The sequence below is a fragment of the Taudactylus pleione genome, unplaced genomic scaffold (genome assembly GCF_031769625.1).
Source record: "Taudactylus pleione unplaced genomic scaffold, aTauple2 ptg000314l, whole genome shotgun sequence".
Lineage (NCBI taxonomy): Eukaryota > Metazoa > Chordata > Amphibia > Anura > Myobatrachidae > Taudactylus > Taudactylus pleione.
The window spans coordinates 209,720-222,541 of NW_028284715.1; the positions used below are offsets into that span (position 1 = coordinate 209,720).

Here is a 12,822-nt window from a genome sequence, read left to right on the forward strand (position 1 = left end):
ACAAACACTGTCTGTTATACCTATTGTACCATATGTAGCACATACATTGTGTCTGTTATACCTATTGTACCATATGTAGCACCTACACTGTGTCTCTTATACCTATTGTACCATATGTAGCACAAACACTGTCTGTTATACCTATTGTACCATATGTAGCACATACATTATGTCTCTTAAACCTATTGTACCATATGTAGCACATACACTGTGTCTCTTATACCTATTGTAGCACATACATTGTGTCTGTTATACCTATTGTACCATATGTAGCACCTACACTGTGTCTCTTATACCTATTGTACCATATGTAGCACAAACACTGTCTGTTATACCTATTGTACCATATGTAGCACATACACTGTGTCTCTTATACCTATTGTACCATATGTAGCACAAACACTGTGTCTCTTATACCTATTGTACCATATGTAGCACATACATTGTGTCTGTTATACCTATTGTACCATATGTAGCACATACATTGTGTCTGTTATACCTATTGTACCATATGTAGCACATACATTGTGTCTCTTATACCTATTGTACCATATGTAGCACATACATTGTGTCTGTTATACCTATTGTACCATATGTAGCACATACATTGTGTCTGTTATACCTATTATACCATATGTAGCACATACATTGTGTCTGTTATACCTATTGTACCATATGTAGCACATACATTGTGTCTGTTATACCTATTGTACCATATGTAGCACATACATTGTGTCTCTTATACCTATTGTACCATATGTAGCACATACATTGTGTCTCTTATACCTATTGTACCATATGTAGCACATACATTGTGTCTCTTATACCTATTGTACCATATGTAGCACATACATTGTGTCTCTTATACCTATTGTACCATATGTAGCACATACAACGTGTCTCTTATACCTATTGTACCATATGTAGCACAAACACTGTGTCTCTTATACCTATTGTACCATATGTAGCACATACATTGTGTCTGTTATACCTATTGTACCATATGTAGCACATACATTGTGTCTGTTATACCTATTATACCATATGTAGCACATACATTGTGTCTCTTATACCTATTGTACCATATGTAGCACATACATTGTGTCTGTTAAACCTATTGCACCATATGTAGCACCTACACTGTGTCTGTTATACCTATTGTACCATATGTAGCACATACATCGTGTCTCTAATACCTTGTGAGCCATTTTTAGCTCCTGTTTAGTGGTCTGGATTTGATTGCGATATTCGGTCAGTTTTTGGTTGGCAGTCGCCAGCTTGTCCTGTAAGGATTTAACCTCTGAAGCTTCCGCCTAGAGACACAGTAGATCAATAAATGATGTCAATTCTTTTTAAGGCACATTATCAAGGGTAAGAGCCAGGGGCAGATCTAGGCTAAGGCTGCCACCAGGGCTGTAACTATGTGTTTAAAGGCCACATAGCAAAAGTTTGTAAGAGCCCCTATGTATCACCCAATGGTGAATAATGTATAGAACACGTAACTGTGACAAGGAAGATGGCCCCCTTCAGCTCTGGGCTCCATAGCAGCTGCACAACTTGCACCTATTGCAATTATGCCCATGGCTGCCACTAGTGCCCCTATTCATGCTCCCTCTTCCAAAAGTACCAAGGTAATGCCGAATGGCCATACAGATATTTCACACAAGAGCAAATTAAACTTCTTCTTGCAATGTTAAGCTGGGTACACGCCTCACAGATATATCTGCAGATGATGGTTGTTCATACACACTGACATACCATCATCTGTCATCTGGCCACGGGTCCCGCTGGCCAGGGGAGCATGTCGCACCCCCCTCCCCACGCCCTCTGCTGCAAGTGTACGGCGGGCGTCTGGCCGCCCGTACATACAGCACGACCTCAGATATATTGGGCATCGGCTGTGCAGCACAGCTGGCGTGATATGTGTGTGAACGACGTCAATCACAGATATATCGCTGGTACACACTGGCCGACACACACAAGATATATTCGATGATCAATTGATTGACCAATATATCTGCCAGTGTATACCCAGCATTAGAGTTCATCAGCAGGATTTATTATATAGTGAGCTCTGGCTTACAACAGCTGCCAACACTAGACATTAAAAAATCACAATAGTACATGTTGTATATTATTGTGACGCAAGATCCTGACATTTTTATTAAGACGTTAACCAGGTGCAGGTGTACATAACAAACACAAGAGGGACAATACAGGAGAGAAAGACAGGGAACATCTGGCACTTGGCTAAGCAGAAGATATATTGCACTCTGCATGACATCAAAGGCGGGTATCCACTTGTAGATATACAAATGACGACATTGCAGTCGTGCTCTCGTTTGTATAGCTAGTGATGTGCCTAGACTGAACGTTCACTCGTTCAGTCCCGGCACATCCCTCATCCCCGCACATGCTGAACCTGACAAGATCGTCAGGTTGACCAGCATGTAAGGGCGATGTCGGATGTCAGAAGTGACCAGTGGGCACGCACATCGCTGGTCGCTTCCAGCCAAAACATGCCCGATGCATGCGCGATTTGCAAGCGATTACACAATAACGATGTCGTTATCGTGCAATCGCTTAGCTAAATCGCTAAGTGGATACCCCCCTTAAGAAGGGTACGTATTGTTTGTGAAGACAACCGCCCCTGAGGCTGAGCGTACCCATGTGATATACCTTGACACATGTGATATACCCTGACACATCGCTATAACAAGTGGTTTTTCTTTGGGGTTGTTTCAGACACATTTCTCTTATTACATAATACAATTTTATAGCCACCTTTTCTTTCACTGACCAACATATAGCATTTGTATTCATGGGCCTCTCTCATTTGCCCCTCCCACATCTCTTATTACCCCTTCATAGCTCTAACTGCCCCCTCCATATCTCTCTCATTACCATTTTCTATCTCTTACTGCCCGCTCCATATATATATGTCATCGCCCCTTCATATCTCACTGTCCCCCCATATCTCTGTCATTACCCTTTTATATCCCTCCATATATATGTCATTGCCCCTTCATATCTCTCACTGCCCCTCCATATCTCTCTGTCATTACCCCTTTATATCTCTCACTGCCCCTCCATATCTGTCATTGCCCCTTCATATCTCTCACTGCCCCTCCATATCTCTGTCATTACTCCTTTATATCTCTCACTGCTCCCTCCATATCTCTCTGTCATTGCCCCTTTATATCTCTCACTGCCCCCTCCATATCTCTGTCATTACCCCTTTATATATCTCACTGCCCCCTCCATATCTCTGTCATTGCCCCTTCACATCTCTCACTGCCCCTCTATATCTCTGTTATTACCCCTTCATATCTCTCACTGCCCCTCCATATCTCTCTGTCATTACCCCTCCATATCTCTGTCATTGCCCCTTCATATCTCTGTCATTACCCCATTATATCTCTCACTGCCCCCTCCATATCTCTGTCATTGCCCCTTCATATCTCTCACTGCCCCTCTATATCTCTGTCATTACCCCTTCATATCTCTCACTGCCCCTCCATATCTCTCACTTCCCCTCCATATCTCTGTCATTGCCACTTCATATCTCTCACTGCCCCCTCCATATCTGTCATTGCCCCTTTATATCTCTCACTGCCCCCTCCATATCTCTGTCATTACCCCTTTATATCTCTCACTGCCCCTCTATATCTCTGTCATTACCCCTTCATATCTCCCACTGCCCCCTCCATATCTCTGTTATTACCCCATTTAATCTCTCACTGCCCCTCCATATCTGTCATTGCCCCTTTATATCTCTCACTGCCCCCTCCATATCTCTGTCATTGCCCCTTCATATCTCTCACTGCCCCTCTATATCTCGGTCATTACCCCTTCATATCTCTCACTGCCCCTCCATCTCTCTGTCATTGTCCCTTCATATCTCTCACATTACCCCTTCATATCTCTCACTACCCCCTCCATATCTCTGTCATTACCCCATTAAATCTCTCACTGCCCCTCCATATCTGTCATTGCCCCTTTATATCTTTCACTGCACCTCCATATCTCTGTCATTGCCCCTTCATATCTGTCACTACCCCCTCCATATCTCTGTCATTACCCCATTAAATCTCTCACTGCCCCTCCATATCTCTGTCATTGTCCTTCATATTTCTCACTGCCCCCTCCATATCTCTGTCATTGCCCCTTCATATCTCTCACTGCCCCCTCCATATCTGTCATTGCCCCTTTATATCTCTCACTGCCCCCTCCATATCTCTGTCATTACCCCTTTATATCTCTCACTGCCCCTCTATATCTCTGTCATTACCCCTTCATATCTCTCACTGCCCCTCCATCTCTCTGTCATTGTCCCTTCATATCTCTCACATTACCCCTTCATATCTCTCACTACCCCCTCCATATCTCTGTCATTACCCCATTAAATCTCTCACTGCCCCTCCATATCTGTCATTGCCCCTTTATATCTCTCACTGCACCTCCATATCTCTGTCATTGCCCCTTCATATCTGTCACTACCCCCTCCATATCTCTGTCATTACCCCATTAAATCTCTCACTGCCCCTCCATATCTCTGTCATTGTTCTTCATATTTCTCACTGCCCCCTCCATATCTCTGTCATTGCCCCTTCATATCTCTCACTGCCCCCTCCATATCTGTCATTGCCCCTTTATATCTCTCACTGCCCCCTCCATATCTCTGTCATTACCCCTTTATATCTCTCACTGCCCCTCTATATCTCTGTCATTACCCCTTCATATCTCTCACTGCCCCCTCCATATCTCTGTCATTACCCCTTCATATCTCTCACTACCCACTCCATATCTCTGTCATTACCCCATTAAATCTCTCACTGCCCCTCCATATCTGTCATTGCCCCTTTATATCTCTCACTGCCCCCTCCATATCTCTGTCATTACCCCTTCATATCTCTCACTGCCCCTCCATATCTCTGTCATTACCCCTTTATATCTCTCACTGCCCCTCCATATCTGTCATTGCCCCTTTATATCTCTCACTGCCCCTCCATATCTCTGTCATTGCCCCTTCATATCTCTCACTGCCCCTCTATATCTCTGTCATTGCCCCTTCATATCTCTCACTGCCCCCTCCATATCTCTGTCATTACCCCTTCATATCTCCCACTGCCCCCCCATATCTCTGTCATTACCCCTTTATATCTCTCACTGTCCCTCCATATCTCTGTCATTACCCCTTTATATCTCTCACTGCCCCTCCATATCTCTGTCATTACCCCTTCATATCTCTCACTGCCCCCTCCATATCTCTGTCATTACCCCTTCATATCTCTCACTGCCCCCTCCATATCTCTGTCATTACCCCTTCATATCTCCCACTGCCCCCCCATATCTCTGTCATTACCCCTTTATATCTCTCACTGTCCCTCCATATCTCTGTCATTACCCCTTTATATCTCTCACTGCCCCTCCATATCTCTGTCATTACCCCTTCATATCTCTCACTGCCCCCTCCATATCTCTGTCATTACCCCTTCATATCTCTCACTGCCCCCCCGTATCTCTGTCATTACCCCATTAAATCTCTCACTGCCCCTCCATATCTCTGTCATTACCCCTTCATATCTCTCACTGCCCCTCCATATCTCTGTCATTGCCCCTTTATATCTCTCACTGCCCCTCCATATCTCTGTCATTACCCCTTCATATCTGTAACTGCCCCTCCATATCTCTGTCATTACCCCTTTATATCTCTCACTGCCCCTCCATATCTCTGTCATTGTCCCTTCATATATCTCACAGCCCCTCCATATCTCTGTCATTACCCCTTTATATCTCTCACTGCCCCTCCATATCTCTGTCATTGTCCCTCCATATCTGTCATTGCCCCTCTATATCTCTGTCATTGCCCCTTCATATCTCTCACTGCCCCCTCCATATCTCTGTCATTACCCTTTCATATCTCCCACTGCCCCCCCATATCTCTGTCATTACCCCTTTATATCTCTCACTGTCCCTCCATATCTCTGTCATTACCCCTTTATATCTCTCACTGCCCCTCCATATCTCTGTCATTACCCCTTCATATCTCTCACTGCCCCTCCATATATCTGTCATTACCCCTTTATATCTCTCACTGCCCCTCCATATCTCTGTCATTACCCCTTCATATCTCTCACTGCCCCCTCCATATCTCTGTCATTACCCCGTTATATCTGTAACTGCCCCTCCATATCTCTGTCATTGCCCCTTCATATCTCTCACTGCCCCTCCATATATCTGTCATTACCCCTTTATATCTCTCACTGCCCCTCCATTTATCTGTCATTGTCCCTTCATATCTCTCACTGCCCCCTCCATATCTCTGTCATTACCCCGTTATATCTGTAACTGCCCCTCCATATCTCTGTCATTGCCCCTTCATATCTCTCACTGCCCCCTCCATATCTCTGTCATTACCCCGTTATATCTGTAACTGCCCCTCCATATCTCTGTCATTGCCCCTTCATATCTCTCACTGCCCCTCCATATCTCTGTCATTACCCCTTTATATCTCTCACTGCCCCTCCATATCTATGTCATTACCCCTTCATATCTCTCTCTGCCCCCTCCATATCTCTGTCATTGTCCCTTCATATATCTCACTGCCCCCTCCATATCTCTGTCATTGTCCCTTTATATCTCACTGCCCCCTCCATATCTCTGTCATTGTCCCTTTATATCTCACTGCCCCCTCCATATCTCTGTCATTACCCCGTTATATCTGTAACCGCCCCTCCATATCTCTGTCATTACCCCTTTATATCTCTCACTGCCCCCTCCATATCTCTGTCATTACCCCGTTATATCTGTAACTGCCCCTCCATATCTCGGTCATTGCCCCTTCATATCTCTCACTGCCCCCTCCATATCTCTGTCATTACCCCGTTATATCTGTAACTGCCCCTCCATATCTCTGTCATTACCCCTTTATATCTCTCACTGCCCCTTCCATATCTCTGTCATTGTCCCTTCATATCTCTCACTGCCCCCTCCATATCTCTGTCATTACCCCTTTATATCTCTCACTGCCCCTCCATATCTCTGTCATTGTCCCTTCATATCTCTCACTGCCCCTCCATATCTCTGTCATTACCCCTTTATATCTCTCACTGCCCCTCCATATCTCTGTCATTGTCCCTTCATATCTCTCACTGCCCCCTCCATATCTCTCACTGCCCCCTCCATATCTCTCACTGCCCCCTTCATATCTCTCACTGCCCCCTCCATATCTCTCACTGCCCCTCCATATCTGTCATTACGCCTTCATATCTCCCACTGCCCCCCCCATATCTCTGTCATTACCCCTTTATATCTCTCACTGCCCCTCCATATCTCTGTCACTACCCCTTCATATCTGTAACTGCCCCTCCATATCTCTGTCATTACCCCTTCATATCTCTCACTGCCCCTCCATATCTCTGTCATTACCCCTTTATATATCTCACTGCCCCCTCCATATCTCTGTCATTGTCCCTTCATATCTCTCACTGCCCCTCCATATCTCTGTCATTACCCCTTTATATCTCTCACTGCCCCCTCCATATCTCTGTCATTGCCGCTTCATATCTCTCACTGCCCCTCCATATCTCTGTCATTGCCGCTTCATATCTCTCACTGCCCCCTCTATATCTCTGTCATTACCCCTTCATATCTCTCACTGCCCCTCCATATCTCTGTCATTGTCCCTTCATATCTCTCACTGCCCCCTTCATATCTCTCACTGCCCCTCCATATCTCTGTCATTACCCCTTCATATCTCTCACTGCCCCCTCCATATCTCTGTCATTACTCCCTTATATCTGTAACTGCCCCTCCATATCTCTGTCATTGCCCCTTCATATCTCTCACTGCCCCTCCATATCTATCTCATTGTCCCTTCATATCTCTCACTGCCCCCTCCATATCTCTGTCATTACTCCGTTATATCTGTAACTGCCCCTCCATATCTCTGTCATTACCCCTTTATATCTCTCACTGCCCCTCTATATCTCTGTCATTGCCCCTTCATATCTGTCACTGACCCCAGATCTCTGTAATTTCCTCCCTTATAAAGTCAGTTAGGATAGTGGTGCATGTGTCAGGGGCAGTGACATGATGTGAGGGGGGGAATGGACGCAGCAGGAAGTCACAGACTGAGAGTTATATAGTGGAAGGTGCAGGGTCCCAGCAGCACAGAGTATATCAGGAGGTGAGTGATGTGTTAGTGAGGACAAGGCTGCATGTGACAGGGGCAATGACATGATGTGATGAAGGGAATAGAAGCAACAGGAATCCACAGACAGTTATATAGTGGAAAGAGCTGTGTTTCTGATCAGTACAGAGTAGTGAAGGTTCCTGACATACTGAAGCAGGAACCCTGTTTCCCTTTTTGTGAGCCCATATATCCAATGTGATCAGTGTGGAATTGCTCTCTGCAGCCCACAGATGATATCAAAACTGTAAAACTATTAAGAGTAATTAAGTCACATTTTCTATTCTATTTGTTACTAAAACAAATCTTATTATATATACAGCATAGTATTACGGGTAGTAAACATCAGATACACATTTAACTAGTGCCTCGAATATTATATAGACCCAGTGTCCCAGCATGTCATGCTTTCAGGCTTTCCCTTTGTTGCCACAGACCACAGAGGATGTACATGAGGAGCAGACACTAAATGCCCAGCTCTAGGGTCTCCCACCCATCTCCCTCAAACAATTCTGCCCTTACGGTCGGTGGTGGCAGAGGGACAGCAATATAGGTTAATAAAAACCCTAATTTCTATGCTGCTACCAGGCCACAGACTTCAAATAAATATTGGAGGGCCGCATACAGCCCGTGGGCATCAGTGGTTTATATTATAGTGAAACTGATCCTAAGTTCGAAAAGGTAATAACATACCAGTGTTGTCTCTATACTCCGGATAACTTTCAGCCCATTGCCAGAGTCTCTCTGCTGTTGTGATGCTGTGTTCTGAAGCTGAAAAACAAATTCACAAATATTTTAATAATCAAACATCATGTGAAAAGTGTTTCACTGACTCCTCCTTGTAATACAGTGTAATGTATCAGACTCACTGACTGTGTCCTGTAATACAGTGTAATGTATCAGAGACTCACTGACTGTGCCCTGTAATACAGAGTAATGTATCAGAGACTCACTGACTGTGTCCTGTAATACAGTGTAATGTATCAGAGACTCACTGACTGTGCCCTGTAATACAGTGTAATGTATCAGAGACTCACTGACTGTGTCCTGTAATACAGTGTAATGTATCAGAGACTCACTGACTGTGTCCTGTAATACAGTGTAATGTATCAGAGACTCACTGACTGTGCCCTGTAATACAGTGTAATGTATCAGAGACTCACTGACTGTGCCCTGTAATACAGTGTAATGTATCAGAGACTCACTGACTGTGCCCTGTAGTATCCAAGACTCACTGACTGTGCCCTGTAATACAGTGTAATGTATCAGAGACTCACTGACTGTGTCCTGTAATACAGGAGAGACTCACTGACTGTGTCCTGTAATACAGGAGAGACTCACTGACTGTGTCCTGTAATACAGTGTAATGTATCAGAGACTCACTGACTGTGCCCTGTAATACAGTGTAATGTATCAGAGACTCACTGACTGTGCCCTGTAATACAGTGTAATGTATCAGAGACTCACTGACTGTGCCCTGTAATACAGTGTAATGTATCAGAGACTCACTGACTGTGCCCTGTAATACAGTGTAATGTATCAGAGACTCACTGACTGTGCCCTGTAATACAGTGTAATGTATCAGAGACTCACTGACTGTGTCCTGTAATACAGTGTAATGTATCAGAGGCTCACTGACTGTGTCCTGTAATACAGGAGAGACTCACTGACTGTGTCCTGTAATACAGGAGAGACTCACTGACTGTGTCCTGTAATACAGGAGAGACTCACTGACTGTGTCCTGTAATACAGTGTAATGTATCAGAGACTCACTGACTGTGTCCTGTAATACAGTGTAATGTATCAGAGACTCACTGACTGTGCCCTGTAATACAGTGTAATGTATCAGAGACTCACTGACTGTGTCCTGTAATACAGGAGAGACTCACTGACTGTGTCCTGTAATACAGGAGAGACTCACTGACTGTGTCCTGTAATACAGGAGAGACTCACTGACTGTGTCCTGTAATACAGTGTAATGTATCAGAGACTCACTGACTGTGCCCTGTAATACAGTGTAATGTATCAGAGACTCACTGACTGTGCCCTGTAATACAGTGTAATGTATCAGAGACTCACTGACTGTGCCCTGTAATACAGTGTAATGTATCAGAGACTCACCGACTGTGTCCTGTAATACAGAGTAATGTATCAGAGACTCACTGACTGTGCCCTGTAATACAGTGTAACGTATCAGAGACTCACTGACTGTGTCCTGTAATACAGTGTAATGTATCAGAGACTCACTGACTGTGCCCTGTAGTATCCAAGACTCACTGACTGTGCCCTGTAATACAGTGTAATGTATCAGAGACTCACTGACTGTGTCCTGTAATACAGGAGAGACTCACTGACTGTGCCCTGTAATACAGAGTAACGTATCAGAGACTCACTGACTGTGTCCTGTAATACAGTGTAATGTATCAGAGACTCACTGACTGTGCCCTGTAGTATCCAAGACTCACTGACTGTGCCCTGTAATACAGTGTAATGTATCAGAGACTCACTGACTGTGTCCTGTAATACAGGAGAGACTCACTGACTGTGTCCTGTAATACAGGAGAGACTCACTGACTGTGTCCTGTAATACAGTGTAATGTATCAGAGACTCACTGACTGTGCCCTGTAATACAGTGTAATGTATCAGAGACTCACTGACTGTGCCCTGTAATACAGTGTAATGTATCAGAGACTCACTGACTGTGCCCTGTAATACAGTGTAATGTATCAGAGACTCACCGACTGTGCCCTGTAATACAGTGTAATGTATCAGAGACTCACCGACTGTGTCCTGTAATACAGAGTAATGTATCAGAGACTCACTGACTGTGCCCTGTAATACAGTGTAACGTATCAGAGACTCACTGACTGTGTCCTGTAATACAGAGTAACGTATCAGAGACTCACTGACTGTGTCCTGTAATACAGAGTAACGTATCAGAGACTCACTGACTGTGTCCTGTAATACAGAGTAATGTATCAGAGACTCACTGACTGTGCCCTGTAATACAGTGTAATGTATCAGAGACTCACTGACTGTGTCCTGTAATACAGAGTAACGTATCAGAGACTCACTGACTGTGCCCTGTAATACAGAATAATGTATGTAGAGGTGCGAGTGGTGATAAGCATTAACTTGTGGGTCTCTAATAGCTTTGGGCACTTCACCCTGTGAGAACAGACTGCATCTGCCCCATGGTGTTATTTTGAGCAACTAGTTACTGGAAAGGAAGAGCAATATAACATTTTACATAACAATAAGAGGATCTTATATATATACGGGGGTCGAGACAGGGATTATTTTATAAGGACACTGCTTTAATAACAAATGTAAATATAAGTATTGTAGAAGAGATTAAGAGGATTTGGATGAAAGTGAAACTAAAACCTTATAAAAGACCTCTAAGAACCCGTCTATATGTCTGCTGGACAGAAACTGTTCCTGCAATGGATAGAGTGATGAAAATAAGAACAGCTGTCCCCAGCATCAGGACACATTACAATAGCAGCCCTTAGAAACGAGGCCGTCTGCAGGGAATCAGGTCCTCACCTCTCTCTCCAGCTCTCTCACTTTGTTATTCAGCTGTTTGACTTTGGTTTTCTCGCTCTCCATTTCTGCAGTCAGCTCTCGGTTCCTTTTGGACAACTCTACGATTTTCGTGGCTGCGACATCTCCGGCCAAACCGGCTGTCCCTGGTGTAAAACACATGAGAGTAGGTACATGCACTGTGTATTACAGCGTGGCTCCGACCTCTACCAACGCCACAAGTGACCTGTACATTACACACACACAATGATAATGCTGTCATTATCCTTCACTGGCTCTTTCCTCATTATAGTACAGTACAGCGTGTCATTAACCATTTAATGGCTGGAGGTTAAAGTCCATGTCAATATAGGATTGAGTTTAATTATTATTTCCCTATGTTAGGTGAGATACTATGGGGTAAATTTACTAAGATGAGAGTTTTTAGAAATTAAGATGTTGCCCATAGCAACCAATCAGATTATACTTAACATTTAACTAGCACCTTCTAGAAGATAGCTAGTATCTGATTGGTTGCTATGGGCAACATATCAATTTCTAAAAACTCTCATCTTAGTAATTTTACCCCTATGTATCAAATATATTTTCCCTATTGTGAAACCATTAAGTCACATATGTTTAGTAATGTCTAAGCTTGTGTTGCAGCATGATAACACAAACTATCTGAGTCGTACTAATTCCATTGACTCAAGCCGGGGACCCTGGTATGATACTAAAGGACTGTTCCCCACAATCTACAGAGTAAACTATGAGAGACTGAAGATCTGTCTGTAAATATTTTGGGCTAATATCAGAGGCGGGCAGGAACAACCTGGTTCTAATGGGAGGGTCAGACCAAGGTGCATCTCCCTACAAGATGCACAGCATGAAGGGCTACAATAGGTGGCATTAAGGTGACTAAACAAGGAATGAGTCAACCAAATACAATATATTGATATGTTTAATGAAAGGCTGCAGTGATCTAATTCACCTTCAGGTCTGTTTATGCACAAAATGAATGAATATATTACTTGGGTTTTAGCAGGGCCGTTGAGACATCAGGGGGGCACGGGTGATACTGAGTGGTCGTGACCAAATTTAG

At 44.0% G+C, this 12,822-nt stretch overlaps 1 protein-coding gene across 2 annotated transcripts in view; it reads right to left on the reverse strand.

The window, feature by feature from the left end:
* CCDC13 (coiled-coil domain containing 13) overlaps positions 1-12,822 on the reverse strand; it is a 72,230-nt gene that overhangs the window by 48,698 nt on the left and 10,710 nt on the right. For both annotated transcript variants that reach the window (XM_088442563.1, XM_088442564.1), the window contains exons 5-7: positions 11,745-11,887; positions 8,888-8,965; positions 1,197-1,313 (exon numbers count right to left, since the gene is read on the reverse strand). In XM_088442563.1, the coding sequence (XP_088298689.1) occupies positions 1,197-1,313; positions 8,888-8,965; positions 11,745-11,887 (338 nt within the window). The remainder of the gene's footprint in view (positions 1-1,196; positions 1,314-8,887; positions 8,966-11,744; positions 11,888-12,822) is intronic.